Below are 16451 nucleotides of genomic sequence, written 5' to 3'. Positions count from 1 at the left end.
GTGGAGAGATACCATGCTCAAAATGTGGGCAGCATGAAGAATTCCCTTTTTCTTTTTTTACAGCAGAAACGGGGCTAAGGATTAGAGGATTAGGGCTCCATCTGGAGTGGGGCAACAATCAGAGCCATCTGAAGACAAGTGGTGTGAGTGTGTGTGTGTGTGTGTGTGTGTGTGTGTGTGTGTGTGTGTGTGTGTGTGTGTGTGTGTGTGTGTGTGTGTGTGTGTGTGTGTGTGTGTGTGTGTGTGTGTGTGTGGATGCTCAGGATGAAGCAGTGGAGGACAGGAGGGGTTGAGTGGTTTGAAGGGAAGTAGAAAGAGTTCAGGTTTTGATGGAAGGGAAGGGTATTACATGACAGGTGGCACTCTCCACTGGTTACAGCGAGCTCTTCAGAGCTGAAGAAAACAGCAATCCTGCATCCGACAGTGACTCGAAAGGTTCAGCCAAAAGGACACTCGTGCCCACACAAGATACAAGAGAGGCCCTTGGATTAAATTCAGTTCAGTAGACATTTGGCGGCACTGCAGCTGTACCACTGGGATTTCAAATATAGTATAAAACAAGAGGGAACATTGCTAGGAAATGATCAGGAAAGTCAACATTCTGAGTATGTAGTTTGGAGAAATATCATGGATATATCATTTAAATCCCACCATCAGACTAGATTTTTTCCAAGGTGAGAAAATCAAAATAGAAAAACATGATAGTGAAAATCATATTTTAAAAGCACCATTTGCAATCCAAAACATCATCATCGTCATTCTAGTTTTAATACTAAAATGATTATGGCACATAATCAGCAGTTAACCCCCCAATTGTTTTTATAATTTTAAATCACAGCATTATCATCAAAGTACATTTCATTGGCCTTTCCTTGTCACAACAGGACCTTGGTTGCTGTAATTTGTGATGATCAGCAGCTTTATGCAGCAGGTGTTTGGAAACATGGAGACACACAACCCTGTTCTAACGCATCTTGTATTTATTGGTAAAAATACTGTATGTAAAAAGAGAAAATGATCACCCTTATATTCATTTTCTAAATTCACCCAGAGCTGAGTTTTTTTAAGGGTGAAACAAGAATTTGAAATTGGACTAATGGCGGGGGGGCTGACTTGTACTGTGTGGACTACTTTCAAAGAAAGTTTGAAGTGTTGAATTGAATATACGTCTCCTTTTTAATATCGTAGCTGAAAGCAGAACCACGGGGGTATGAACATTATCAGCTAGTGAATCATAGCAGAGGGATGCTTCCATTGATCATATGGGTTGAATTTTACTAATCCATAATCCTGCAGCTAAAACACTTCACAGAACTTACTCTACTTTCAGGCACATATGAGTGATAAAAAAGCCAAATAACTGACTTAAATGACTATATTTGGACTGTGTCATCCCCTCCAACTGATCCTCGAAGCACATTACTAAAAGAAATCAATTGAGAAATGAATAAGGAGGTAATATTTGAGCTGGATAAGTAAAGCTTATTTAACGGTCAGCTACAAACGAGCAGAGATAAATGATTAAATGAAGGATAGATAATAAAATAAATGAATAAATCCGATAATAAAGTGGATCAACAAATGCCACAGTAATCCAGTAAGACAGATAAATCACACGTATCATTTCCTCCCTCGGGGTGCGGCAGTTACCATTTTGAGCGGGGCCAGTATCAGGATGACATAGCGGACCTCGCAGCAGTTCTCCCCCCAGTTTTGCGGCCTCTCCAGGCGAGAGATGCACACGTGACGCCTCTGGAGATGCTTCACGTTGCAGCTGGAGAGAAGAGGGAGAAAGAAGAAGGTTTCATAAATGTCAACACCCTCACCTCACCAGCAGCGACCCTTCATTTCCATAGATTAACCTCTTTGTCTGCAGCAACAGTTAAGACAGTATTAAAATGTACTGCACACACACACACACACACACACACACACACACACACACACACACACACACACACACACACACACACACACACACACACACACACACACACACACACACACACACACACACACACACACACACACACACACACACACAGTATATGACAATGCACACAAATATGCTGCAGACACACTCACACATGAATTCCTGTACTGCAGTTCAATCAATTGAATTAAAGTCTAATTTACACAACATTTAAATATAATTAAAAAAACAAAACACCACCACTCCAACATACTGCATTTAAAATATTGTCACTGGCCAATGAAAACCATGCATCTCCAAATTTTGTGATTTAAAATGTATCAGATAAACTGAAGCATTTCACACAAAAACACAAAAAGCCTTTAGGCTATGTGAAAAATGTTAATTTCATAAATATCAAAACAGGTTTTTATTGAAATGTTTATATTTTGGAGATATCTTCATCACAAAATAGTATGTACAACTATTTTAGTGATAATGTTTCAGATTACTACCTGCTTATCTTCAGCATTTATTGTTATTTACATGTCCCATTTATCTGTTGATTATTTGGTCCATTAATCTATAAATTGTTTAGTATGTAAAAAGTCAGCTTGTAACATTTCAATTTTCCAGATAAATGTAAATGAATACAAATGATAACATGATCTACTTATTAACTAATTGTTTTAAGCTATAAACCTCTATCCATCCACACACACACACACACACACACACACACATACACACATACACACATACACACATACACACATACACACATACACACACACACACACACACACACACACACACACACACACACACACCATCTTAACTTACAGGATGCAGAGCCAGGACTGCTGGTACTGGATCCCGGTGGCCGTGGCTGTAACCCCCTGGATCGTCTCTGACAGCAGGTGGACTGTAGGGCAAAAGGTCAGAGGTCAAACACAAGTTACCTGAGACTGACCTCACATCCAGTTTCACCCTCACACACACACACTCTTTCACTGCCTGCAATGCAGTCTTGAACTAAGTCTTGTCTGTGTGGGATTAATAGCACCAGCAATGTATGTAATCCTTTTATTGTAGTAATAAATTACACCAGCATTTATAGAACATTTCTGCATTTGTATGTATCTAAAAATTAACCTGGCACTGATTTATTTATCCCGCCTAATGATGTCTGCCAAATACCTAAAATATTCAATATAAATCTACAGTCTTATCTGTTGTGCCAAGCCTCTCAATATGATGTCTACATCAGAAGTGTCTAACGAGCTCGCCTTCTGCTTTAGATGCTGATGCCAGTCTGCACTGTGTGCAAACAACACACCATGACAAGCTGATAATGATGTCCATCCTACCCCAGAAAACACCAATGCTCATGCTACACAATTAAAAAACATTTTTTTATTACGCTTCCATGTTTACACAGTATAAACCATTAAAGATGTGCAACTAGGGGGCGCTGCTGAAGCTAGCTCGTTGCATAAGAGGAATCTCCCTTCCGACTTCTCACGCTGAGAGTGGTGAATTATAGTGTTTTGGGGGGGTATTCTTCTGCAGCCCCGACTATCCCAAACCCCTCAAGAAAATTCAGCGTGCTTTGGCTTGAAAACGTTCTTCTTTGACTCATCAGCACAGAGCAAATTACAGGGTGGAAATGTTTGGTATCGTAAGCAGCGGGGACGATAATTTCCATATCACTCTGATTTTCACTGCCAGTGGTTTCTCGCTTTCTTTTTGTCTGTCTTTGTCTTTCTCTCCATCACTCTCCCTTTCTCTCTCTATGCCATGCCGTCTCATCAATAAAGTATCCTCCATTCATGCCAGAAAATGATGGGCGTCACCATGACAACAGTATCACAGTGCTGAAGGAGTGAGAGAGGCAGAGGAAGGGAGAATAAGAGAAGGGGAGGGCAGCCGGGAAACACAGAGAAATTAGAGAGAGAGAGAGAGAGAGAGAGAGAGAGAGAGAGAGAGAGAGAGAGAGAGAGAGGGGGGGGGGGGGGGGAGCATGTAGATAAAGAGTGAGAGGGAAAGAAAGGATGAAGTCTGTGGAGAAAGAGAATGACAAGGAAGAGAAAAATCTGGCACATGGTGTGGAAGAGAGTGAGAGAGGCGGGTGAAAAAGGGAAACAGGGGAGACATGGGTAGAGAAAAATAAAAGAAAGGAGCGAGGCGGGAAGAGAGACTAAAGAGGAGGAGACATGCAGTGAGGGAGACTGAAGGAGAGAAAGGAAAAATTCAAGCAAGAGAAACAGGGCCACAGGAGGACCAAGGGAATGAAAAAAATCACACACAAGAAACAAAGAATTTGACAAACAAGAAAAGAGAAAATGGGAGTTAAGATGGGAGATAAGATGAATAGAAGAGACATAGAAATAAAAGAGAGACAGAAAGAGAGAGGGAGGGAAGGGACAGAAAAGTGAAAGGTGAAGGAGATGGACTGGGATTCAATTCAATTAATAGCAGTAACCCTGACAGCCATGTAATAATCAAAAACCATCCAATTTCTCATTGACGTCAGGAAAGAGAAGAGGGGAGAGAGAAAGAGAGTAATCGGAAGAGAGAAAGAGAGAGAGAGAAAGAGAGGGAGAGAGATACAAACAGAACAAAAGAACGATTAGAAGATAAACAGAGGAGGGAAAGAGGATGAAAAAGAGGGAGACAGAGGTTACAGAAGAGCTAAGGGAAGACAAGAAAGACACAGACAGAGAGAGGTAGACAATCTGTGGTCCTCCATACTAACAGCACAGGTGGACGAAATCAGACGACCATCAGAGAAGTTGACTGCCTTCAAATAATAACGATAATAACAATAGCGCTTATAAAAACCAGCACTACAAACACATAAAACACACAGTTATGTCTGAATGAACAGGCTGGCATAAGCAATACAGAAATAAAACACCAAGGATAAAATGTAGAAACAATGGGTGAATAAAAACAGTGTGCAAGACGTTAGTGCAATGTCAAGAATGAAGTAGCAATAGTTAATAAAGGAGACTTATTATGCTTTTCCTTATTTTCAGTCATATATATATATATAATGTTAAAATATCAGATGCTGATATTAAACATGGCTTAAGTGTCAAATAATGAGGTAAATATATGTATAAGTAGTCCGTGTGAGCAAAAATGCACCACCTCAAACTGCTCTGCACGCTCTGTTTCCAAGGTTTTTTCTACTTTCAGCCCGAGATGACATCAGCTTGTGACACATTTCTTTACATGGTTATCAGCTGCATGCACAGTATGTAAGTTTACTGCTCTGCTTTTCCAACATTAAGGCATTTTTCCATATTTTTAGGGGCCAAGTCATGACTAGAGTAAAGCTGGCATGCTCTCAGTGTTTTTCCATTACATTGTACAGCAAAGTAAAATAAGTAGTTGGAGCTGTGCTGGTCGTCTGCAGCTCTTCATCAAACATCATCATGAGTGTGGCTGTTTCTGCTTGTACTATTCCTCCCTGCATTATTTCTAACTCATCTATTGGACAGATAGCTCAAAATATGTCCATATGTTGTTGTGTCTGCCAGTTTTTAACGCTGCTAAATAAGCTCTGCTAATTTCGGAGAATCAGAACAGAGTGGGCTCATCGGGAGGGGGGTAGTCTTAAAGAGACAGAAGTTAAATTTCCTCTTAAGAGATAGAGGCTGAACTGAAAGGCCAAAGAGCCAATATAAGGTGTGAACATGCAACGCTACTCTTGTAAAATAGAGAATAAAAATATAAAGCTGGAAATGAACATAATAGGTTCCCTTTAATAGTAAAAATAAACGTCAATATAAAAGTAAATTTATAAGGAAGCCTTTCCATAAAAATAAGTCTTCACAAGTGATTTAAAAGAAAATACTCATGTGGCAAGCCAGAGTTCCTCAGACAGTCCTTCCATAGCCAAGGAGCCCAAAATGCTTGGTCTACTTTAGTTTTTAAGTGTGAGGTGGGAACAGTCAGCAAGTTCCTGCCTGACGATCTCAGACAACAGTTCAGATATGAATATTCTGAGGTGAGGGCCATGAAGGGCTTAAAATCTTAAAATCAGTCGTAAAATAATTGGGCAGCCAGTGCAAGATTTCTGATACATACCCGTTAAAAGTCTATTACAATAATCCAACCACGAGAAAATAAAAGCATGAATAGCAGTTGGAGTATCATTAAAACTTATTTCTAGTGATATTCCTCAGATAGTAGAAGCATGACTAGGTTACCTTGCTAGTGTGTTTCTCAAAAGTGAAGTTAGTGTTAAGAAGCATTCCCAGGTTCCTGAAAAGTTGGTTTAATATTAATTGATAAGGGATCAAGAGATGACTGGATACTGAGATGCAGATCGTCAGAATCAATGATAAAGATTTCAGTTTGATTCAAGTTAATTTAAGAAAATTAGCTCGACACCCATCTAAAAAATTTGTAGGACTAGAAAGGCTTGAAATTTTAATGGGCTTTATTGAGAGATACAGCTTGATATCATCAGCGTAGAAGTGGCCAAGTGGGAACATATAAGGCAAAATTAAAATCTGTCCCAGTAACAACCCCAAAAGGACTCCACAATTTACCAGTAAAAACAAAATAAATGTGGTGTCTCAAATAAGAGCAAAACCACATTAAAGCCGTCCCAGATATACCAACCCAGCACTGCAGCCTCTCAATCTGAATTTTGTGGTCAACTGTATCAAAAGCTGCACTTAAGTCTAGCAGTAAAAAAAAACTGGAACATTCACCAGTATCATCAGTATAGATCATTTGTCACTCCAATAAGCACAGTCTCCGTACTCATTTGTCACTCCAATAAGCACAGTCTCAGTGCTGTGATGCCGTCTAAAACCTGACTCAAACTTTTCCAAAAAAAAATGATGTTTTGTCTCAATGCTTTGAGGATTTTGTAGAGAGATCGTCTTCTCAAGGAGCTTTGCACACACACACACACACACACAAAAAAAAAAAAAGGTAATTCTGAAATTGGTCTGTAAATGCTTCATTCTGATGGAATGAGGCCACGTTTTTTTTAATGAGTGGTTGCACACAAGCCGTCTTCAAATATACTGGGATGCAGCCAGAGGATAAAGAACTGGTAATTATTATAGACCAACCGAGGGGCAGTCACATCCAGTACACATCATTGAGAAATTTAGGGGTCATTACAGATACAGAGCTCGTAGAGCATTTGAGGTGTAACACAGTGATCATAAGTTCATTTAGAGAGATAGCCATAAAACTCAATAAAATATCGTGGTTGTGACATGGGGCATCTATAAAAGCATCAGGAGCCATAATTTTTCCATTTTATCAATAAAAAAAAGGTTAAAATCTAACACATTCCTCACTAGATGACTTGCACTGATTAACACGTACAAGACTTAAAAGACATGCAAAAAAAAAAAAGCTCTGGGGCTATGCTTCGTAGTATGAATTTAAATAGAAAAATAGTCGGCCCTCACCTTCCTAACCTGCTCATTAAAAGAGATCAGCTTTTGATGATTTCTTTTATTTCATTTGTTGATCAAGTACTTGAAGCCTCAATCTTCCCCCACCTCCGTTCCACCCTTCTACTTTCACTTTTAATGAATGTGAATGTCATTATTAACCCAGGGTGTCAATCCTATACAACGTTTAATTCTTGCCTTCAAAAGGTGCAACAGAATCTGAAGTGGATGTACAAAGGAGGCTGAAGTCATTCATCAGTTGTTCTGTGTATGGAAAATTGGGTATACTATTACTGGCAGGAAAAATGGATGAAAGTTTTGAAAGTGTTTCCTCATTAGAAGTACATGAAGGTTTTGTTTGAGTCTTGTTTACTGTTTGACTTTGGAATAAAATGCATATATAATCAGATATGTACAAGCTAATGAAATATTAATATGGGTCCAATACTCCTGCCATAGGTAAACACCAGGTCCAAGGTACGTCTGTGCTTATGTGTAGGTCCAAAAATATGTTGTTGTAGACCAAATTAATCACCTATTATAGGAAACTCAGTGAAAAATGAATCAGAATGATATTAAAATCAACACGGATATTAAAAATCACCAGCTAAAGTAAGAACAATGTATGATAAAAAATCTGAAAATTCAGGTAACAAATCTGATGAAGATCTAGGAGGACGATAAACAATTGCACAGAAGGTGGAGGTTGCACATTTCATTTTAAAAAGAGGTACCTAAAACATCAGTCACCTTTATGAAGTAGCATTTGAATCATTGGTTAAACACTGCAGCTAAACCTCGACCACACAAATGTATCTGGGCTTACTGAAATTATCCTAAAATGGGGGGCAGAGTTCATCCGCAGATTGCAATCATGTCTGTTAACACACAAAATCAAGCTGATTAGAAATAATAAAATAATTTAAAATAAGTCTTAATAGAGAGAGTTTAAACATTAAAAAGATCTTAACTGAGGTAGATGGAGGCTAAAAAAAAGTGTATATGGTACAAATAAATGCTTAATAAATTAAATGACACAGCAGATCTTGAAGGCCTAGCGCCAAGATATTAAAAATGTCAAGCTTTGTCCAAGTCTGGTAAAAAAAACATCATCAAACTTTGATGCACTAGTCAGCACGCATGGGCAGGTAGCTTGGAGAGTTGCTAGATGCAGCAGCATGAGCATCGTCAATGCCATATACTAGCTTGACTGCTGTTTTCTGAAAGTCGTTGGTATGGATGATGGTTTTATCAGTCTCGGGGTGGGATTTTATTAAGTCAGGAAATTTCTCCATAATTTCCAAAACTATGGCGCTGGTAAAAGATAGTATATGAGCCTCATTCATTCTCACGTTCCTCATAATTGAATCTCCGACTGGGGTTGAGAGATGAGTTGGCTGATGGAGGTGAAGAGGGCATTTGGCGTCTTTCTGGTTAACCCCCTGCCATGAAAGGAATGAGATGGAGTTTGATACCAGAGTGTCGATGTCCCTCTAGGGGTGGATGATCGAAAGAGGCCGGGCTGAGGCTCTTAGCGGATCAGAGTGGGAGGCTTTGCAGGCTCATCAAGGATTTGGAGACGGTTGTCAAGTTGGAGAGGCTCAGGTGGATATAAGCTGGGAGAATGTTTCCTTTTTTGCTTTTTGCCCTGACAAAGGGTCCACAAGACTGTAGCAGAGGGTGTGGAGAAGATGATGGACCTAAATTTAAGTTTTGCACCCGGCTGCGGCTATGGCGTGAGTGATGCTAGTGCTCGTTCATGGGATGGCTATCTCCATCTCAGCTACATTTGAGGACATTGCCAGGAAAAGGGAGTTTATGAGAACTTCGCCCTGTTTGGGAATTCTACCTTCAAGCTCCACAAAGATGTGGCTCAGACTAAGGAAGCTGGCACAGTTGAGAGGAGAGGTAGGTGAAGGCATTTTGTCTCAGTTGAGTGGGGATCACAAGGCCCTGAGAGGAGGGAAGGGCAAGTGCGGCAACAATAATGTAGTAGATGGCTTGACTAGCAGGGTAAGATAGTGCGACTAGAGCCGTTAGCAAGTAACAGGAGATCACAGTTGGTATTTACATGCCAGAGCTCTATTCAGGAGCCAATCACAGTGGAGAGACTCAATCAGACACAGTGTATATCAATAATCTCAAGAAAGATTCCGATACAGGCCCAAAAAGTGGGCCCACTGCGAAGATCAGGCTTCGGTATGTTTGTGCTGCTTGTAGTTTCTCTCCTAGTAAGTGTGCTGGCATAGTTTCTCTCCGCAATGTCTGAAAAGATATGAAATGTCCAGTAACTTAAATCTTTTACATTGTTAAAACATACAAGGATCTAATAGTGTAGGGTAATAATGTGGTTAAAAATCCAGATGAAAATGTCAATTTATGACTAAATCACCGAAGGACAAACACAATGCCGGAGCAAATTACATCCACTTCATCCACTTTTTAGTGACAAATGTCTTTTATATGAGACCGGGAATATTTTAGTGTTGAGAGCAGTTCAACAGCCAGAGCACAGCATGGACGCTGCCATTGTTCAGGGTTAAAATACCACTACTACAATAAGTGATATGAACTGTAGAGCTGTGATTCATACTAGCTGAACTCTCTGACTTTAAATGCATTTTACTTCCCATACTGGTCATTAACGTTATTGTGTGATCAGGTGTGTGACTGCGGAAGGTGTGTTCAGACTAAGTGCTTAGTGCTTTGCAGAAGCCAAACTGAACACAAAGTCATACTGCATGGAAGATGGACTCAAACTTGCACGGTTCTTCTTGAATTAAAGAGAATGTGTTCCCCTGAGTTGATAATGTTTCAACATGAAGGAAAAATGTATGCTTGGAAACATGGAATTCACAAGTTTTAAGATCTTTTAGAGTCTGAGCTGACTCAAAAACACAGAGAGTGTGGGCACTGATAGCTAGCTGGCAGATACAGCAAATGTCTGTAAAGTCAGTCCATATACTCTCTCGCTCATCCTGTTCTAACTGCGTACATTGGCTTTGAAAATAAAAAAGAAGGCCCTCTCCAGAGCCAGTGTTTGGTTTGTCCATTCTGGGCTACTTTAGAAATATGGCGGTGCAACATGGTGAACTCTATGTAGATGTAAAGAGCTAATTCATTCTACGGTAACAAAAACACAACAGTTCTTATTTTCGTGGGATTATACAATCATTTCCATTTCTGCCCAGTTTGCACCACTAGATGCCACTAAATTCCTCACACTGGACCTTTAAGATATGATCTTACACATAAGACTAACACACAGAATTGGGCCAGCTTCCAACTTCTTTGTTCTCATGGGGTAGCTATACACAATCGTGTCCAAATTAAATTTGCACAAAATTGATTTGCATTGCAAATTTCCAACATTTAGAAAGAAATATAATACCATCTGGCAACAGTTTCACCCTAAAGCAGGAAAGAGATGACCTCACATTTCCCAGGGAGCTTGTGTTATAGATGTAGTTAGTAGCCTTGGTAAAATATGAATGATGAAAAACTCAATGTGTTCCATCTTCTTTTAAATATTCAACCAAGACCTTTCTTTCAATAACCTTAACTTAACACTTAACAGTGGTTCATTTCTTCCAAAGTGTTCCAGCCAATGCAAATGAGTTATCACTTTAGGGGACATGGTTAATATAAATGCACACCAGCAAGCTTTGTCTTCTTTTTGTTCCTGTAGCAGCTCTGTTCTTCTCATGTGTTGAACATGGGAATATACCGTGTATTACATCACCAGCTGAAGTGAACAAACCTGACTTGAATGTTAGAGGAAAGGACGTGTGTGCAAGTAAAGGCAGTTGGTGGTGTGATCAAGTGGTAGACTAATTAAGACATACACATTTGATACTTGTCAGTTATGTGAAGATTTCTGCACAGTTTCGTCAGCTTTTGCTATGCAAACACTGCTGTTTCCACACACAAAAAAGGAAAAAAATTGCACATGCACACACGCAGCATATCAAATGTGACAAACTTCAATGGAAAGTGATGAAAAAATATGAAGACGGCAAGACTGGATGGCTGTATGGCTCCCCCTTTGATCTTTGGGGATTCTTGGTGAATTCTTTAACTACATTATCCACATGGTTTGGTTTGAGGGAGAAAAACAGATTGCAATTTCTGTAAATCACATGAGGATAATGCAGTCTGTCACAAATAAGGGAGAGACGAATCAATAAATATGCTAAACCAGTCAAAAAAAATACAGTGATGTTAATATTTCCGCTGATTGAAGTGCCAGTCTATCATCAACAGGAGAAAGCCTACAGAGATATGCAGAGGTAAAAAGATTCATGGTTTCTCTTTCAGTGTGTGAAAAGGCCATAAGTCCTTATATTATGCTCAGAGGTCACCTTAAGAAAACCCCCCAATTCTTGCACTGCCAAAAAGATGAAGTGGTCTCAACCACTAGTAAACCTGCCAGTGAAAACATGCACGCACATAAACACACACACACACACGCTCACACATACACACAGAAAGGGAAATGATTGGTTTCCATCAAAGCATGGATTGTGGAGGGCACTTTGAGGAAGGTGATTAAAACACAGGGCGGCTCCATACAACAGTGGCTGATGACACACTTACTGTATATTAGGTATCCATCATAGCCAATCACTATGCAGCATACAAACACTATAATGTTGCATGGCAATGAGAAGGCAACTGGGACTGGGTCAATGGTGAAATCTTATTATCTAATGAGGTTGTCAATTCTCATCTTTTACTTGTTCGCATGAAAGCAAATTACATTAATGGTAAATAAACCAACGCCCTACATGTCTCAAAGTCAAGTACTGTAGAAGCTTAATTCCAATTGTATAACCAGATTATCTGAAGTCTTATGTAAGATCTCCAATACATAGAAGATCCATTTTGTCTAAGGAGCACACAACTTAAATGCCTAAAACACCCATTCAATTATTTTATTTTTATCCTTTCAATCTCAATCAAATGGGTTTTATTAATTGTACTACTCAAAGTATTCACATAAAAGCAGCACTTTTTTTCATGAGGCTTTACAAAAAGAACTCATAAAAAGATTGGACAATGAGACCGCTGGACGAAGAGGGCGTTGATTTGAGGGGCAGCTGAAGAGGCATCGATATCTGTGACACAGGAGGGATCGCTGGTGTCTGTAATCATTTGATGACTCAATGGATCGACCCAGTCCCGAGCATGAAGAGGAACACAAACAGCATACTGATGGTGATTGGTACAGAGGCAAACCACTGATTACAGCCTCACGGCGGCTGATGCTGACATTTTCATCCAATTAGCACAGCTTACCGTCATCAAAGAAAACAAAACTTTGAGATTTGTCTGCATGGAGAGAGGGAAGGAGAAAAACCAAGAGGAGAGACCAGAGAGTCAGTTCAGTCACCTTTTCTTATCAATAGGCGAGCAAGTGTCTTAGATGTTATACAAGCATGCAAACAATCTTACAGTTATAGGAAAGTATACAGTGTGCAATCCCACCCCCACCACACACACACACACATATATATATATAGAGACAGACTTTTGGGTTAACAGGCACGCACATAAATATCTCTGCTGAACAGAAGCTTCATTTCCTGCTCTCCTTTACCTCATGCATATTAAATATCATTTTCCAGAGAAAATCCCTCAATGTCTTGTCTTTGTTGGGCACAGAGAGATCTTATCTTGATTACCGTCTACAGGCTATTACCAAAAATTGGATTTTATCACTGATAGCATTTTATATGTTCAGCTTGTGCAAAGAAACCTGAAGACGTCAATGAAGAGATCAAGATGAGAAAAATGACATGTATGGCCATCATCTTTCATGTAGTAAAAAGAGCTTGAATTAATGGTTTCAATTTAGTATTCTGATCATTCCTGCAGAATGTTACAGAGAGATTTTCACAGTGAAAAGTCATGCCGTCGGCCTGGAAGAGATATATTATTATAACTCTGAAGCATGGTCGGGTAATTCAAAAATACACAGCAACATCCCTGTTGAACAGAGCTAATTATTTCTAGAATATTTACAGTACTGTAGCTGCTGTCAGGAAAAAAAAGATCATGTATCTGCACATTGTGGATTCTTCAGAAATACAGATAAGCAATAATCCTCCTGGTTTAACAGATGCTCATGTATTTTTGAAGCTGCTAAACAGGTAGTAACAGGTTTCAAAGGCATATGGGTCATGAAACTCACAGATTGTATGAGTATGTGTTATCTTTTGCATGTATGTGCATGTGTTTTATAAAGAAATCCCCTTCCTCCCATTCCTAGTTCTTTGCAGATTTAAAATAATGTGTGGCTTTTTTTTTTGCAGTTTGATTTGAGCAGGAGAAAAAAAAAAAAAAAAAAAAACCCACTGGAGGATTATGCAAATCGAGGCGAAGTGGAGAGCCGGCGAGATCGATCAAAGGTGACAGCAATTTAGGGAGAAATTATGGTACAGTCATCACAAATAGGGCACACAATCAGCATCACATATAGCACCGAGCAACGTAGCTGCTAACAGCATCACAGTGGAGAGGAAAATACAATTATACAATTCATCATTACTCAAAATATTGACAATTACTGATTCTGCAACACCCGCACGTCACTATTGTGAGCCTTTTATAACAATCATCTACAGTATCATATAATAATTTATTGGTTTAAATACTGAGCATCTTAAAGGAAGATATATTATTTCTAATTAATAGAAGCAGATTTAGTGTGTATAGTAGTGGCTAAAGTAATACTATTATCAATGCATTGCATCACCAGCATTGCTGTTAATTATTCCTCTGCACAATGTGTGTGTACTATGTTCCCTCGTTGAATCCCAAGACAAAAGTAACCCCCCCCCCCATGAAAAAAAAAAAAAATTTGCACAAGTTGGCCTCCAAAAATCGACTCCTCTGTACAAGTTGCTGGAGCAGGACTAATTATCTCTGTGGGCTTTCATCTTCTTCATTTCTGTAATTTTCGGTTCTTTCTGTGCCTGTTATAATCTCGCCCTGTTCTCTTTATCTCACAGCTGTACAGTATTACACTCCAAATGAGCTGGTCCGCTCGCCAGCCGTATCACCCCACTGTGGAGTGAATGTAGATATGACAGAAATTAATACCTGAGGAGATATGTCCCTTTGATAACATACTTATGTGCAATATGAATGTATTCCCCGAGGAGGAACCTTTGTTCTTCCCCCCGGAGATTTTCCCTCCCCTCAGTTCTGACATGACTGCTTCACATGTGAATGTTCATGATTTCTAATTTAGGGATCTTACCAACAATGTTTGAATTCTTACTCTGAAGGGGATTCATGGCAAAACAAGGCACAGAAGAGACGGATTTTAAAATGAGAAATCAAACATTTGAAGTAGTGCAAATTCTCATTTAATAATTGATAATAATAGATCAAAAATTAAGAATAAAGAAATCCGCAGCCTATTTGAAAAACAGACAGTTTTTTGTGATGTGAGCTTATATGAATATGATATTCTTCTGTCAACATATCTCTATGCTACATCCATCTGTCTACATAACTAACAGCTTCTGCACCATACTCCTGCTCATTTGCATATTTCAGCCTAATTCTTTGTAATCTTTATTTGTTGCATAATTGTGGAAGTGTTACATCATCCTCAGCACAATTAATTATCACCACTACTACTATGCTATTCCTTCTACTGCAGCTGATATGTTCCCCCCCAGAGGGAGAAATAAAGTTTCAACCAAGTTATTTTCATTACTTTGCATTCTTGATTGTGTGTTGTTTGTACGTATCTTCAGTTAGTTAATAACTTTGAGGCTGCAGACTTAACCACTGACTGCTGGCATGTCAACGGTGTATGTGCTGATATTTAAGACTTTTTAATTTGGGCAAGATTTATATTCAAAGCAGCACCATATTTTGTTGTGCTAATATTCCTTTTGAAAATGCTCTAACTTGATGCAGATGGAGGATTTTGGGGAGGCAATTATAACTATCTCAAGCCTTATATTCTTCTTTCTAATTATCACTGGTATAGAAAGCATTTTCCGACTTCTTATGCAATTACCAAATCCAGTGAAACCCCAGAATGCTAACATTGATTTTCAAAACATTTCCAGACAGCCAAGAACCGCACAGGAAACCTTTTTGTTGAAGATGGCAGCCATAAAAGGAAATAAGCCTCTTCCTCAGCCTCTTTGTTGCGTATTATTGAAGAGAAACAGTCAAGTAGCAGCAGCCACCACAGCTTGAGAGTCTCAGAGAGCCATTTGAAAAGCTAAGTGAGTGATCGATGACAGAAGTCAATTATCACCTCACGGATCTGTCAGAGGCGGCTGTGCAGGGTGAGCATCATACACCACCCACCTCTGACTAACCCTCGACAACTGTGGACACCAGCACCAGCCAGACGGGAAAACACTGGACACAGAGTAGATGACAGTGAGCTCTTACACTGCCATTACCTCCACATGGCTCTTATAGTGTTAACCATTGTAGAAAAACCCCTCACATGTTTTTATTGCATCTGCGAGGAATCTCCTTTTCACAGCCTGATAAAAATTAATGTACTGAAAAAAATACGCTTTTTCGTTTTCTTGTGACTTCTATTAGAATAAAAGCAAAGTTTGATTTTCCAAACAATTGCTTTTGTCAATGCAGCGTTCAGTACAGCTTGCGGCAGAGAGCAGGGTTTCAACAATGGCTCCGTACTATTATGTAAGAGGGCGGATTTCTCCTGCTCTAATGGGCTGAGGAGATTCGCCTTAACCAAGAGGCTTTGCTACTCAGCCAAAAGGACCTGTGCTGAAGGGACTGAACTAATATGACAGAGATCTGTAAGCTTACAAAAAGGCACCCAACCTGCAGAAACTACAGCATATTTCAGAAATGAATATATGCATTAAAAAGGAGCGTGCTTAAAAGTCTAAGAATATCTTACACACTCTTAGTTACAATTAAGCTATACCTTTAAGATCCAAATAGGAAGATTACTTTATATGTGTGTGTGTGCTAGGATAGGTATTTCATTAAAAACTATATATTATTTTTAGCTTTTGGAAATCTCCTAAAGTCTATTAATTTTACATTTTGAAATTAACCCCTTCATCTTTTTTCTTTAAAAAAAAAAAAGAACT

At 39.2% G+C, this 16451-nt stretch overlaps 1 protein-coding gene across 2 annotated transcripts in view; it reads right to left on the bottom strand.

Moving 5' to 3' along the window:
- The window catches only part of slc4a11 (solute carrier family 4 member 11), a 98756-nt gene that overhangs the window by 30739 nt on the left and 51566 nt on the right, over nucleotides 1–16451 (bottom strand). For both annotated transcript variants that reach the window (XM_062440931.1, XM_062440932.1), the window contains exons 6-7: nucleotides 2756–2837; nucleotides 1651–1774 (exon numbers count right to left, since the gene is read on the bottom strand). In XM_062440931.1, coding sequence (XP_062296915.1) covers nucleotides 1651–1774; nucleotides 2756–2837 — 206 coding nt within the window. The remainder of the gene's footprint in view (nucleotides 1–1650; nucleotides 1775–2755; nucleotides 2838–16451) is intronic.

The sequence above is a fragment of the Scomber scombrus genome, chromosome 19, assembly GCF_963691925.1.
Source record: "Scomber scombrus chromosome 19, fScoSco1.1, whole genome shotgun sequence".
Taxonomy (NCBI): Eukaryota; Metazoa; Chordata; class Actinopteri; order Scombriformes; family Scombridae; genus Scomber; species Scomber scombrus.
Note: the sequence above shows the minus strand (reverse complement) of the source record. Positions and strands in the feature narration are given on the sequence as shown.